Genomic DNA, 12,425 nt, shown 5'->3' with positions numbered 1-12,425 from the left:
AGTTCAAAAAATATTTCCAAAACTTTACGAGGAAGGAAAAATCATATTGGAACCTAAAGCAGTCATAGGTTCAAGAACTCGACAACTACGAAATTGATCAATTTCAAAGTATATCATCAAGTGGAAGAACTTACCTGCTGAAGATTCCACATGGGAGGATGAGAATTTTATATAGAAGCATCCAAAACCACTCAAGCATTGAGGACAATACTTTTTTGAAGGAGAGGGGCATGTTAAGTCCATATAATACTAGTGATTCCCCCATTACTATTGTAATTGTAGCCCTTATTATTATTCTTGTGCCCCTATTCTCCCCATATTGTTATTATTTTGCCCCATAGAAGCCCACTATTGTTATTATTGTGCCCTTATATTATTATTTTTATGTTGGCTTTGATTTTATTGTGACCCCTTAGACTCCTATATATAGAAAGGAGGTTTTGTCATTTCTATCATCCAAGAATTGTTCATTTTTGTAATGTAAAGGAGGTTTCCCCATCGAAGAGGCTGATTTTGAATTTGTTGAGCTATCTTTTTTTTTTATTTTGTGAGATGGTTACATAGCACATTCCAGAACTGCACACAACATAGTCTCAATGCTTACTCTTGACCCTTGAGCACTAGGACTGCGCAGTCTCTGCCTTCTATCAGTCCCCTTTGTGCAAAATGTGGTCTCAAGCATCAAGCCTCAACCTTTATCCCTTTAACTGTGCAACTTCAAAATCCCTAGGCCTTTGTCCCTCTGAAACTGCGTAGTGGGAAACCTCAAGCCTCAAGCCCTCAACCTGACTCCTTGAGCCCCTCAACTACGCATATGTCTAGCCCTAGCCAGCCTAAACTACGTACTTCATAGTCTCAAGGCTCAGCCCTAGCCCCTGACCTCCTGAGCTACACAATTGTTCAATCATTGAGGTTGTGTCTCAGCCTCTCAAATGGTTCCATCTTAGTTAATGGATCATCCTAAAGCATGTTAGACTAGGGCTTTATCATATTGATGTCTTCTTGTCATGAGTGGATTTCAGTTGTAGGTATCATATCATGTCATGGCAGGATGATGATGAAGGATACATAGAAGGAGACCCTACTAGAAGACACCTTTGAAGTTGTGAAGACAAGTTGATTGATCAAGAGAAGACAAAGGGACACTAGATTGCGACAATAGCTGGAAATTAGTATTACATTGAAGACTCCCTATCTTCAAGCTTGATTAAGGAGGAAAGAAAATAAAATGCACTATATTTCAAGAAGACTCCAAGATAGCAATAGAAAGAATGGCTTGGCATTGCCACATCATCATGCAGTCCATGTCATCAATGTCTTGTCAAGGTGTCATGTCATTATTGGCCACATCATTTGTGGATTTTGTAATTTCATTGTATCAGAAATGTAATGTAAAGTGGAAGTCCAAGAGACATGTATAGAAAGTGAAAAGTCATGTAGGAGTTGAAAGGTCATAGAGAAGTCAAACAGTAATGAGGGTAGTCCAAGAGTCATAAGGGAGATGAATGATTACCCCATTTGTTATATATACACCCTCATCGCTCATGTAAAGGACCTTTAACCTTGGCTCCTCCTATCAGGCATCAAAGAGGAAACTAGTTCTTTTGGAAGAGAAAGTGGTTACTCTAATGCTCCACTATTGGGGATAGTAGTGTTTACTATCTTGATGTATGTTGGAAATTTTTCTTAATTTAGAATCTCATTGAGCCAACACACTTTCATTCATATGTCATAAATATTGTAATATTATTCTTTGAATGTTTGCAATGTATGTTTTTTTCATCTGTACTAAGGAAATTGAATTATTTTGATGGATTTTGTACTTATCTTGTTGAAGGTGTATTGTATGTGTTTTAACAATCATTTCTTCTATGTGAACTATTTTTCTACTCATCCAACGATTCATTTACATGTACATGCACGTGTGTCTTTTCTAAATTAGTACTATTACTTGTCTTTAAAATGCTCACTTTTCTCTCTTCTTTCAGTAGAAGAACCCTAATACATTCCATGGTTAAAAATTCCACAAGTCATACTCAATTTCTAATTCGAAAGTATCTATGCATTACTCTCCTTTGTTGAACATTGAAGTAAAGTCATATCTTTAAGAATATATGGTAGTCGGGCCTTATTTCTGGAATGGCTCGCACACTAAACGGTGTGAAGTCTAATTGGGATTTTTGATCAGGGAGACCCCCTTGCATGTTGGATGTATCCAACACCTTTAACATGTTGTCAAAAAAATAAAATATAAATAAATAAAATTCTAATGGTGAAAACCCATCTAGGGCGCAGTTAGATAAAGTGTTGATTCAAAACTATATTGTTGGAGATCAACACATTACTTTTCTTTGTAGTAACAAAATAATGTTTTTCAAACGTTGTTTCATCTATAATATTTCTACTCAATATTGAAAGCTAAATTTTGTCGTTGACACTGAGACTAGATCTACCTACTGATATTGAAAACTAGATGTTGTTGTTGACATTGAGACCAAAAGTACCTACTAATACTGAAGGCCAAATGTTGTTGTTAACATTGATACCAGATGTACTTGGTGATATTGAAAACTAGATGTTGTTGATATTGGATATCAAACACTACCAATTTTTGATCATTAAAGAATAGATGACAATCATTAATCTTGATATTCCAATTACCATTAGCAGCTAATTATAGTCATTCTTGCTAATAACATTCTTCCATTTTTCCAACGGATGTTGTTGATGGCGTATCACCATTTTTTCCACTATGATCGCATATAGGGTACCCACCAAGGAAGTTTCCATGAGCTATGCCAGCATGAACTACCAAACAAGTCAGTTTTGTCCTAATCAGTTGTTGTATCAGCACAATTGATAATTACTTGACAATTAATCTCTCTCATTTACTTGCAATCATGTATTTAAGTGTGACATGACCACCCTACAACGATGGCCTAAGAGGGCCACCATTTCAGTTGAGGAGGTGGGTGAGGAGGGGGGGGGAGGCGAGTTTTGTATCATACCTTCATACGACACACCATCAGTACCTTGACATGGCATGATGGCTAATTTTATTCTGCATGTGCAGCATCATTTCCAAGCTATTCATCACACCACCTCACCATTGTTACTTTGACATGACTTCTCCCAAGACTTTTCCATTTTATTTGCATTACTTTCCAATTATGGCATTACAAACACTAGTTAATGCTCTGCTACAACTAAAATTTTCCAAATTCTACAAAATTCAGCATCCTCCTCCTAACAAGAAATTGCATGCAACATTTTTTGCATCTATAACGACATTTTGTATCAGCAATTAGAAAAATGAGGGGAATCGTTGTGTGTCACGAACCTGATTCCACTGATGCACTAAAAGATTACCTAAAGAGCCTATATAATTTTTGAAAATATAGGTTGGTTGGCATATTTCTAGGGTGATGACTTTTCCTTGTGTAGTTTTTAACCATGTACATTCCTTTTCTAGCATTTCTTTTTGGGTGGGGTTTTTTCTAATTTCTATGTGGGATTCATGTTTGGAATCATAAGGATTTCCCATTTATTGGGAAGATGATTATGGATAGGATCACTCTCTAGGCCTCTCATGTTTATTATGTCTCTTCTTGATTTCCTAGCAAGGCTCAATTTCAACAATTAGAATAGATTTTATGTCCATATTTGTGGTCTAAGTATGGTGGAGAAAAAACACTTTTATTTTTCTCCAAGGGATATGTGTACTATACCCAAGGATTAGGGAGGTCTTGGCTTGATTGATGTTGCCACTTCAACAAGTATTTTTGCAGCAAAGCACAACAAAGTAGGTGGTGAGGTGTATTGTGGGCTCCATCCCTTAGTAGGTTTTGTTTTGACATCGGATGACGTTTTCTTGGCATATAGGTATGATGCAAGGGACTTTGGTATTTTCCATATTATTTCCTTGCCCCACCTATTTCAAGTCTCTAGCTCCTTTTTCAAAAGTACACAGTCACCTTGGAAAGCCATTGTAGGTTTGATTCAATGGAATTGGGAGGGGAAGAAGGCACATTGGGATTTAACAAGAATCATGCTCAATTTGGAGTTGGAGATTGCAAGATATAGGTGTTGTGGAGATGGCAGGGTTTCAAATGCGTAGCTTATAAAATAGTCAGAAAGGCCAAAAGTGGGCTTTGTGATGGTTTTTCCCTATCTATCATGCCCTAAAGATGGTGCAACACATTTTTGAAGTGTTAATTTGTTAAAAGTATTTCTAAAATTAGTGTTTAGTTTTACTTTAAAGTTGGGTTCATTGGCTTTTTTATTTCTATGGAGATTGTTGTTCTCTACTTTGCTCCATCTTTAATGGGTTATGGTAGTGTTTAAGAATCTATGTCTTATTTATTTATATTTTTTGTTTGCTAAGTATTGTGAGTCCTGAGATGACTATCACGCCTAACTTGTGGCCTGAGTGGTAGCAACCCAAGGGCACCTAAGCCATCAAATTCACCTTAGGATCGCACATGGCTTGGGCCACACCAACCCTGTTGTGGCCACAACTACCACCCTATTGAAACATGCCTCTGATAGCAAATTTTCAATGGGTCCCCTATAAATCTGGTCTTTCATCCCTCTGAATGATCTGTTTCATCCCAGTGATTTTAACTATGTGGAGAGCCAAATCTTCCATTCACAGATGGGTAAAGCCCTTTAACAGATCCCTCGCTTAAGCCCTTCATTCCTATATTTATCGGGATTTGTTTAACCCCTCAAAACCCTCATCGCATTACTATTCCCATCACCATGCCTTATAGTGGAAATCCTTCACAAAGCACACATGAATCACCCCTTTCGCTCATCGCACTCCACCTTGATCAAAGGGAAAAGGGCTGATTTATCATGAGTGAATGAGCGATGTGAGTAAGTCCTCCATCGCATCGCAAATCGCCAACCGGCCAAGCCCCAAAGCCATATATAAAGGGCGCATAAGCATTCCGGACCCGACGACCATATTAACAGAGGTATATTGTGTTTCGGATCCGAGACCATCGCTCATCGCTATCGGCGGGGTCCGGGATCTATGTATATGGCACGCCCTAACCACCTGGACCCGCCGATGATTATAAACCCCAGCATCTTGATTTTCAAATCCGCCCCAACAGCCATACGCGGGTCTTTCCATATATCCATGTTTTTGCGATGAAATATTAAAGTTCGGGTTTTCCAAAGGGAATGGTAACATTACGGACCCAAAGGGATTTATGAACATTAATGTATATGTGTTTTCGAGTCCACCTCCCAATCGCATATCGCATATCGGTGGAGCCCTGAGCCTTATACATATTACGCACAGTGATATAGCGGACCCGCCGACCTATCAAATATGATATATATATATTTCGGGTTCAAAGCCCTATCGCACATCGCGATTGGTAGAGCCTCAGGCTTGCACATATTGCGATATGCGATAGGTCGGACCTGACGATATTTACAGGTTCCAAGCATATAATATTTGAGGTTCGGCTTGGGCGATTGACTCGGGTTTTTCCTGTGTTTTCTTTGTTTTCCAAATTTTCTGAAATTATAATGGGATCGAGTTTTCAGTGTAAAGGGCAAGCCTGTGGACTCCCGATAGTGCAATTGCACATCGGGGTGGTGGAAGGCATGGGTCCTATGACCTGAGAGGGAGCCGATACCCGATTGCGATGAAAGGAGGCCCTCGAAAACTGTGCCAAGCCTATGTTTTGAGCGGGAAATTGCATGTTGACTGTGTTTTATGCATAGATCCTTTTCACACTTGTTTCCACAGTTATAAAATTAATGGAAGCAGCGTTTGTGTTTCATGTGAATGTCTCTGTCATATCGCTCACAATTATGAAGCTAATGATAGCTATCTCTGCAGGTGAGAAGTAAAGGACGCAGGAGGGGATATGAAGAGCCATGGATGCAGAAGCGCTATGTTTAAGGGTCTGGATGCAAGCGTTCCAGGTCGGGAGCCCATGCATTGCCTATGCATTCTGTAAGCAGAGTTGTCCCAGTCTTCATTATGGGGAGGCAACACACAGTCACCCTTTTTTCCAACACTTGTTCTCCTCCTCAGGAAAGGAATCGACCCGACCATTATGCCTTCTACATGCCAGCGGTCACGCTAATGATCCTATCTCTGTGTACTCAATTGGCATATCTGAAATAGTGGGAAGATGAAGAGGCAGGGTGACCTCAGCTTGTCGGCAGTTTCACCAACCTGTCGCAGCTGTACATACTAATCTGTGTAACAACAAGAGGTAGGGGAGGTCATGGAAGGCTGAGGGTCATTCAAGGCCGCATAAGTATTACCTCCAAAGAGGAGAAAGGGCTTTTGATTTTCGAGAAGAACAATGTTGCTTTATTGTGAATGAGGAGGACTATTTTTGGGAGAAGAAGGAGCCATTAGTTTCAGACTCATTGTATTGTTTTGGATCAGAATGTTGTTACTGGCATGAATATAAATGTGATTTATATTTAAGCATATTGATGACTTACAGTTCACTATTAGTCTTGTTAAATTGAATGTGATTTAGTTTCATGGTTCACTTGTGAATGGTCTCTGAGTTGAAACTACATTAAACATCAGTTGCAATTTTCATTCCATAGAAGAATATGGATTCTTATATGAGTGATTGGATTGCAATTTAGCTTTAATACAGTCTTGTCCTGTTGTGAATTCAGTGATTGATTCATTTGGACTTGAATCTATGCATGATGTTTAACCTTCTTTATCATGCTCTTGCTGAACATATATATGATGTTTAAACCTTTGTATCATGCTCTTGCAGGATAGATTAGAGTAGTTAGAAGTAGTATAGATAGGATTCAATACATAGAGGTTAGCTGTTTCATTTTATTGATTTAATTGAAGTCTTCCTCTCGGAAGTAATATTTCGGCATGTTCAAGCGGTTTACGGGGTCCCTTAAAACCCGTCAGAGCTAGCCAACCCAAACGAAAGCAGGTCTAATTGGGGCTTGCGATCAGGTTAGTTCCCCTTGTTGGCATAGTGCACATTAGCCATGTCAACAAGCCCTTAACATAGCTGGATTTTTCGGCACGAAGTTTCAAACCCTTGTTGGCATAGTGCACATTAGCCATGTCAACAAGCCCTTAACATAGCTGGATTTTTCGGCACGAAGTTTCAAACCGATGGCCTTTTCACCACAGAATGCCTTAACAAAACACCCTGGCACATCCTATTTATTCGTTAATAAATTAGATTTAATTTTGTTTTTATTATTATTTAACTCCTTGTCCAATTGTTGTAAAGTGTGGTGTGTGTGGTCTAATGGATTTGTGTTAATTAAAAATGACCATCTTTAAAATCTTTAACTTATTCAAATTTCATTTCAATACTAATCACATTTTGGAATATATAATGATTTTCATTGTAAGTATCTTCACTTTTGCTTTACTATTTGTAAATATTTTATTTTATAAACATACGATATGTTTTCAAAAATTAAAAAATATGAAGCTCAAACTCTCAAAAAGCAGAGCTGAAGAATAGATCTAGTATGGCATAAGGTTAAATCTCAAAAGCTATACTCAGTCATTGTATGAGTCCAACATTGTTTGTTTCCTACATGCTAAGTTGGGACAGCATTTTTCCCTTTTAATTGACAAAATGTATCATCTGAATCACATACATGTACAATGGAATATAATCATAGGCAGACTGCATTCTGTCTCTAAATAAAATAAACCTTGTTCTTCCTTAAAAAGAATTTATAGGTGCATATATCTAAAACTTACTTCAGTTTTTATGCCCAAAACAAGTGACATGGTTGCACAAATCATCAAAATGATGAGTGTCGTGTTCTGAAACGCTTCCCACACAAAGACCTGCCAGAGGAATGTCGTATATATAAATAAATGCAGATTTCAGAAGGGATAAATACGCATGCAGATCAAATATGCAGTGTTGTGTACCGAAGAATGCAAAACAAAACATTACCCAAAAATTGCGTGCAGCCTTTCGGGGATATGTGTTCTCTCCATATGCTTTCTTTCGACGTTCAAATTCTTCTGGATCTTCCTTAATACCCTTCTCGATATCAGTATGTAATAGATTGGCTACTCCAATTACCTGTTAGCAGATAGGGTTCTTACTGTAATAACTACTTCAGCAGGAACTTAAAAGCATAAGTCCATCATAATTGAGATGTGTGAACAAAATAGAATTCTCGTCACTTTCTCAACTTACCCCTCCCTTCCTCTTTAGAGCATCAATATCCTGTTCTTTAACCAGTTTTGCAAGCATTAGTGGTCCAATTCCATATTCTTCCAGGGGAGCTTCTAAGAATGGCAATAGTTCATGAGTTATTAACCAAAAACTGGAAAGGCATTTCCGAATATTAAATATGCACATGAGAATTGTGAAAAAAAATTAACCGGTATAGATTTATTTTAAATACGGATCGAGAGGATCCAATTTATTTACGTGCAAATTTTGTATGAGTGGATATTATTTAAATATTTATATTTTAAAATTTGTATTTTGGCCTAATTTTTTTTTAATTTCTTAAATACAGATCTAATCAGAACAAAATTTGATGACCAACAGATACCCATACACATCACGCTGTAGAATAAGCCTCTCCACTCAACAATGATCTTTCTTCCACAGAATACCATATACAAAGTAAAAGTAAAAATAAGCTATAGTGTTTCTTCTGACCACACAAGTCCTGTTCATTTAGTCCATTGAAAAACAATTAAATGCTAGGATATATAGATTTGTAACTACGTTCTATTACCAAAATTTAGGGCATTAATTCTCCAAAACCATGCAGAGACCCATAAAACAAAATTATAAATTTTGGCTAAAAAGACTATAGTCAATAATTAACCGGATTCTTCGATAATCACTCACCAATTTCATCTGTTCCACATATAGAATTATGTTGTTCACTTAAGGGATTAAAGTGTTATAGTACCCAAAGAAGGAGAGTTTCTCATACCATCTTTTATTCCACTCAGACTTCTTTCCCTAACGGGCTTGATTTCCTGCAAGAATGAAAAAAAAGGATTTAGGAATGTTGTATGATCAAGGAGTCATTTTTCTTCACAGAAATAAACAATAAAAAGGCGCAATTATAGATGACTTACCTCTAATACTTCTGCACGAGTTTTGGTCGGATCCCGTTTTAAAGTATACCTAAACCGGCGAGCGGCATTCAGAGCCAACGTTGCTGCCTGCATATGTAGATGATGATACATACATTACAAAAATATGGACCTACAAACCAAAGGCAGTCCAAACATGTTAAATATTTCAATAAGTTACAGCCAACATATTTAATTCCTATGGTTCTCAGTAGTTACCATCTGAGAAGGTTATTCAATATTCAGTTATTCAGTTCAACGTTGTCATCATTTATCTATCTTCTGTAAGTGTTATAACATGTAAGACGGGATGATATTAAACCTAATATGTAGTTGCAGCTTAACATTGCAGAAGGCAAAGTCAGCAATAACACGTTTCTCAAACGCCTTGGAGACATCTTCTTTGGCGTGTCGAGTCTAGAACAGTCTCACTTCTCCTTGGTTGGATAATGATTGGGCTTGTTGGTCACCCCTTTGTTGCAATTTTGAAGAATGTGAAACATAGTATCTCATTAGGGTGGTTTGGTATATATGTATATTTTGGTACGGATGATGGGTTCTATCCTGAAGGAGTTAAGTGATGACGTGTTTGATGATTGTTAAAATTTTATGATGACCTTTGCAAGATAATGTTGTATAATTTGCTGCAATTCTGAAGGATGTCAAACATACTATCTCATTAGAGTGGTTTGGTATATATGTTTATTTTGGGTATGGAAGATGGGTTCTATTTCCAAGGAGTTAAGTGATGATGTGTTTGATGATTGTTAAAAATTTATGATGACTTCTGCAAGATAATGTGGTATAATTTGGTGGCATTAGGAGGGGTGTTCTACATGGTATTTATATGTTGGATGTGTGATGGGGTACACATTTATGGTTGGATGGGTTAATTTTTTTTATGCGTGTTGTTATGGTGCCATGATTTATTTTGTTTTTGGATCTATTTTTTTTTGGGGTGATTTACATTATTGTAGATGTCATTTAGGAGAATGCATTTTATGAGGTTAGTATTGTCGCTAATATATTATTTGCTAAGTTTGAGATAGAGAGGAGGTATTACATTATGATTTGATGGTGATTTAACATTTTCCTATGTTTAGATGGTGAGTGGTGGTGGTAGACTTTAGGTTGGATTTTATATATCATTGTTATCATGTAAGGGTTTTGTTAGAAGCTCGTTCTTCATTTAGATGATATGATGCTTTTTTAAATTGTGCCCCTCCATGCATGTTTCTGGTGATTTAATTTATTGATGACTTATTGGGGGGAGGATTATGGTTATATTTCAGCATTAACATTGGTGCATAGTTGTTGAGGTTGTTTAATTTATTCAATGATTAAACTAATCTAATATAGTGAAATAAAGGATAATAAATAAATAAAATATTTCAATGTGAGACATATATAAAATATTTCATTATCATCTATAGAGAGTGTGCAACTAAAAGTTAAGAAATTATTCATGCTTTGAAAGGCAATTTTGGCATCCTGGTATGAGGGAGATATTTGTGCTCGGCATATAGCATTGAAAAAAGTTAATGATTGTCATAAATAAAATATTTAAATGTCCACCTTAAGTTATATATATATATATATATATATAGAGAGAGAGAGAGAGAGAGAGAGAGATTTTTATTTTTCCGATAAGTCCTTTCTAAGTTGTGTAATTCTTCCAATACTTAAGATGGAGTTGATATATGGCAATTAGAAAAATACTAATAACAAAAGTATTTCAGTGTTGAACATAAAAAATAATCAATGCTCACTTTCAATAAAATATTTTATATAAATATTATTTTTTGAATTCAGGTTTTTGTGATCCATAATGAATTAAGAAAAGTCTTTCAATAGAAATCACATAAGAGAATTTTTTGGCCAACACTTTTCGAACCAACAAGTGTGGTTCATCATCAGGACCAGATGAAGAGGCAAACCATGGCAAAGATTTAAATAGAGAAAAATGTAGTGACCATAATTTCAAGTAATGGCTATATTTGAACAATAATATTTAAATTATGATATTAATTTATTAATATATTAAAAACAAATATTATTAAGTAACGAATATATTAAACGGCTAGTTTTTGAAAAATAATATTTAAATTATGATATTAATTTATTAATTTATTAGAAACAAATATTAATAAGTAATGGCTAGTTTTTGAAAAAATATATTTAAATTTATTAATATCAAATATTATTACAAAAATCATATTACTGAAGAAAAAAAAGGCAAACTCCAAACAAGGAGGGAAGTCAAAAATAATAAAAAAGAGTCAAGACCCTAGTCGAGACAAGATCATTTAATAAATAAAAATGCTTAAAAGAAATAAAATAAACTAAAATCAAAATAATTAATGAAAAATAATAAAATAAAACAAAAATATACACAAGTCAAAAGAAATATATATCTATATATTCAAAGAAAAATAATCAATAAATAAAACAGGGTCAACAATAAAATACAGGGTTGAGGCCCATTAAACAAATACTGGTCACTCAATTAATTAAAGATTCATAAGCACACCGTTGACATCAACCATGGCAGGACCCACTCCTCTGCTTTGGAAAAGCATGCAAATAAATCTAAGCATCACATATGCGTTGAGGAGGCCCAAGTCATTGATAGGGTTAGTCATTTCCATCATTGTAAATTGAGGGAGGCCATAGAAATTGATAAAAGACCCAATAATTTGAATAGAGACGATGGTTGGATTATTAGCAGAAGTTGGGTCCATGTCCTGTCCTCCTAGTTTCTTAGGTTTCTTTTAGGGATTTATTTTGTTTGTTTATTTATTATGTAGGTATTGTTGTCCTTTTTATAGTATTTATTGTTGGCTTATTCTTCATTAGAGTTTATATTCTTGATCCTTCGTGTTTTATTAAGTATTTTATCATCTTAATCGTTCTTAACTCCTTTTAGTATTTTTGTTATTTTTCATTTTTCTTGGAAATCCCCTTCTAATTCTTGTTTTTGTAACTTATAAAGGGTGTATCTTGTTCATTCATTGATCTTTTCAAGTGCCATTTTTTCAAAGTACATTATTTTTCATGTGCTTTTGTAAAGATATAGTTAATGTTTGTGTTTCTAGTCATTTGACTTTAGTTACTTACTTTCCTAGTTCTATTGAAATTCTTTTAAACAAAAATAACTATTTCTCATGGAAGTCCCACATGGAATATCCATTAAGAAGGGACTCAAGAATTACTTTTGAAGCACAAATATGACCTTTATATGATATAAACAAAACCAAAGGTGTTAAAACATGATGAAGCCGATGGACTTATTAATATTAATCTTTAAAGATTTAAATTTTCACCCTTAAGG

At 35.5% G+C, this 12,425-nt stretch overlaps 2 protein-coding genes across 2 annotated transcripts in view; both read right to left on the bottom strand.

Annotated features, from left to right (window-relative positions):
* Positions 1 to 8,249, bottom strand: part of LOC149241482 (calcium-transporting ATPase 8, plasma membrane-type-like) — a 203,752-nt gene extending 195,503 nt beyond the window's left edge. The window contains exons 1-3 of the mRNA XM_089370560.1: positions 8,193 to 8,249; positions 7,944 to 8,075; positions 7,742 to 7,831 (exon numbers count right to left, since the gene is read on the bottom strand). Of these exons, the coding sequence (XP_089226686.1) occupies positions 7,742 to 7,831; positions 7,944 to 8,075; positions 8,193 to 8,249 (279 nt within the window). The remainder of the gene's footprint in view (positions 1 to 7,741; positions 7,832 to 7,943; positions 8,076 to 8,192) is intronic.
* Positions 8,250 to 8,867: 618 nt separating this feature from the next.
* The window catches only part of LOC149241481 (calcium-transporting ATPase 5, plasma membrane-type-like), a 101,983-nt gene continuing 98,425 nt past the window's right edge, over positions 8,868 to 12,425 (bottom strand). Inside the window, exons 2-3 of the mRNA XM_089367531.1 lie at positions 9,098 to 9,184; positions 8,868 to 8,995 (exon numbers count right to left, since the gene is read on the bottom strand). Coding sequence (XP_089223657.1) covers positions 8,909 to 8,995; positions 9,098 to 9,184 — 174 coding nt within the window. The 3' untranslated portion in view covers positions 8,868 to 8,908. The remainder of the gene's footprint in view (positions 8,996 to 9,097; positions 9,185 to 12,425) is intronic.

This window comes from Pinus tabuliformis, chromosome 8 (genome assembly GCF_031772625.1).
Source record: "Pinus tabuliformis cultivar Carrire ecotype Pingquan chromosome 8, CPIR1, whole genome shotgun sequence".
NCBI lineage: Eukaryota > Viridiplantae > Streptophyta > Pinopsida > Pinales > Pinaceae > Pinus > Pinus tabuliformis.
The sequence above is the reverse complement of the archived record's forward strand: the minus strand, read 5'-3'. Positions and strand labels throughout refer to the sequence as shown.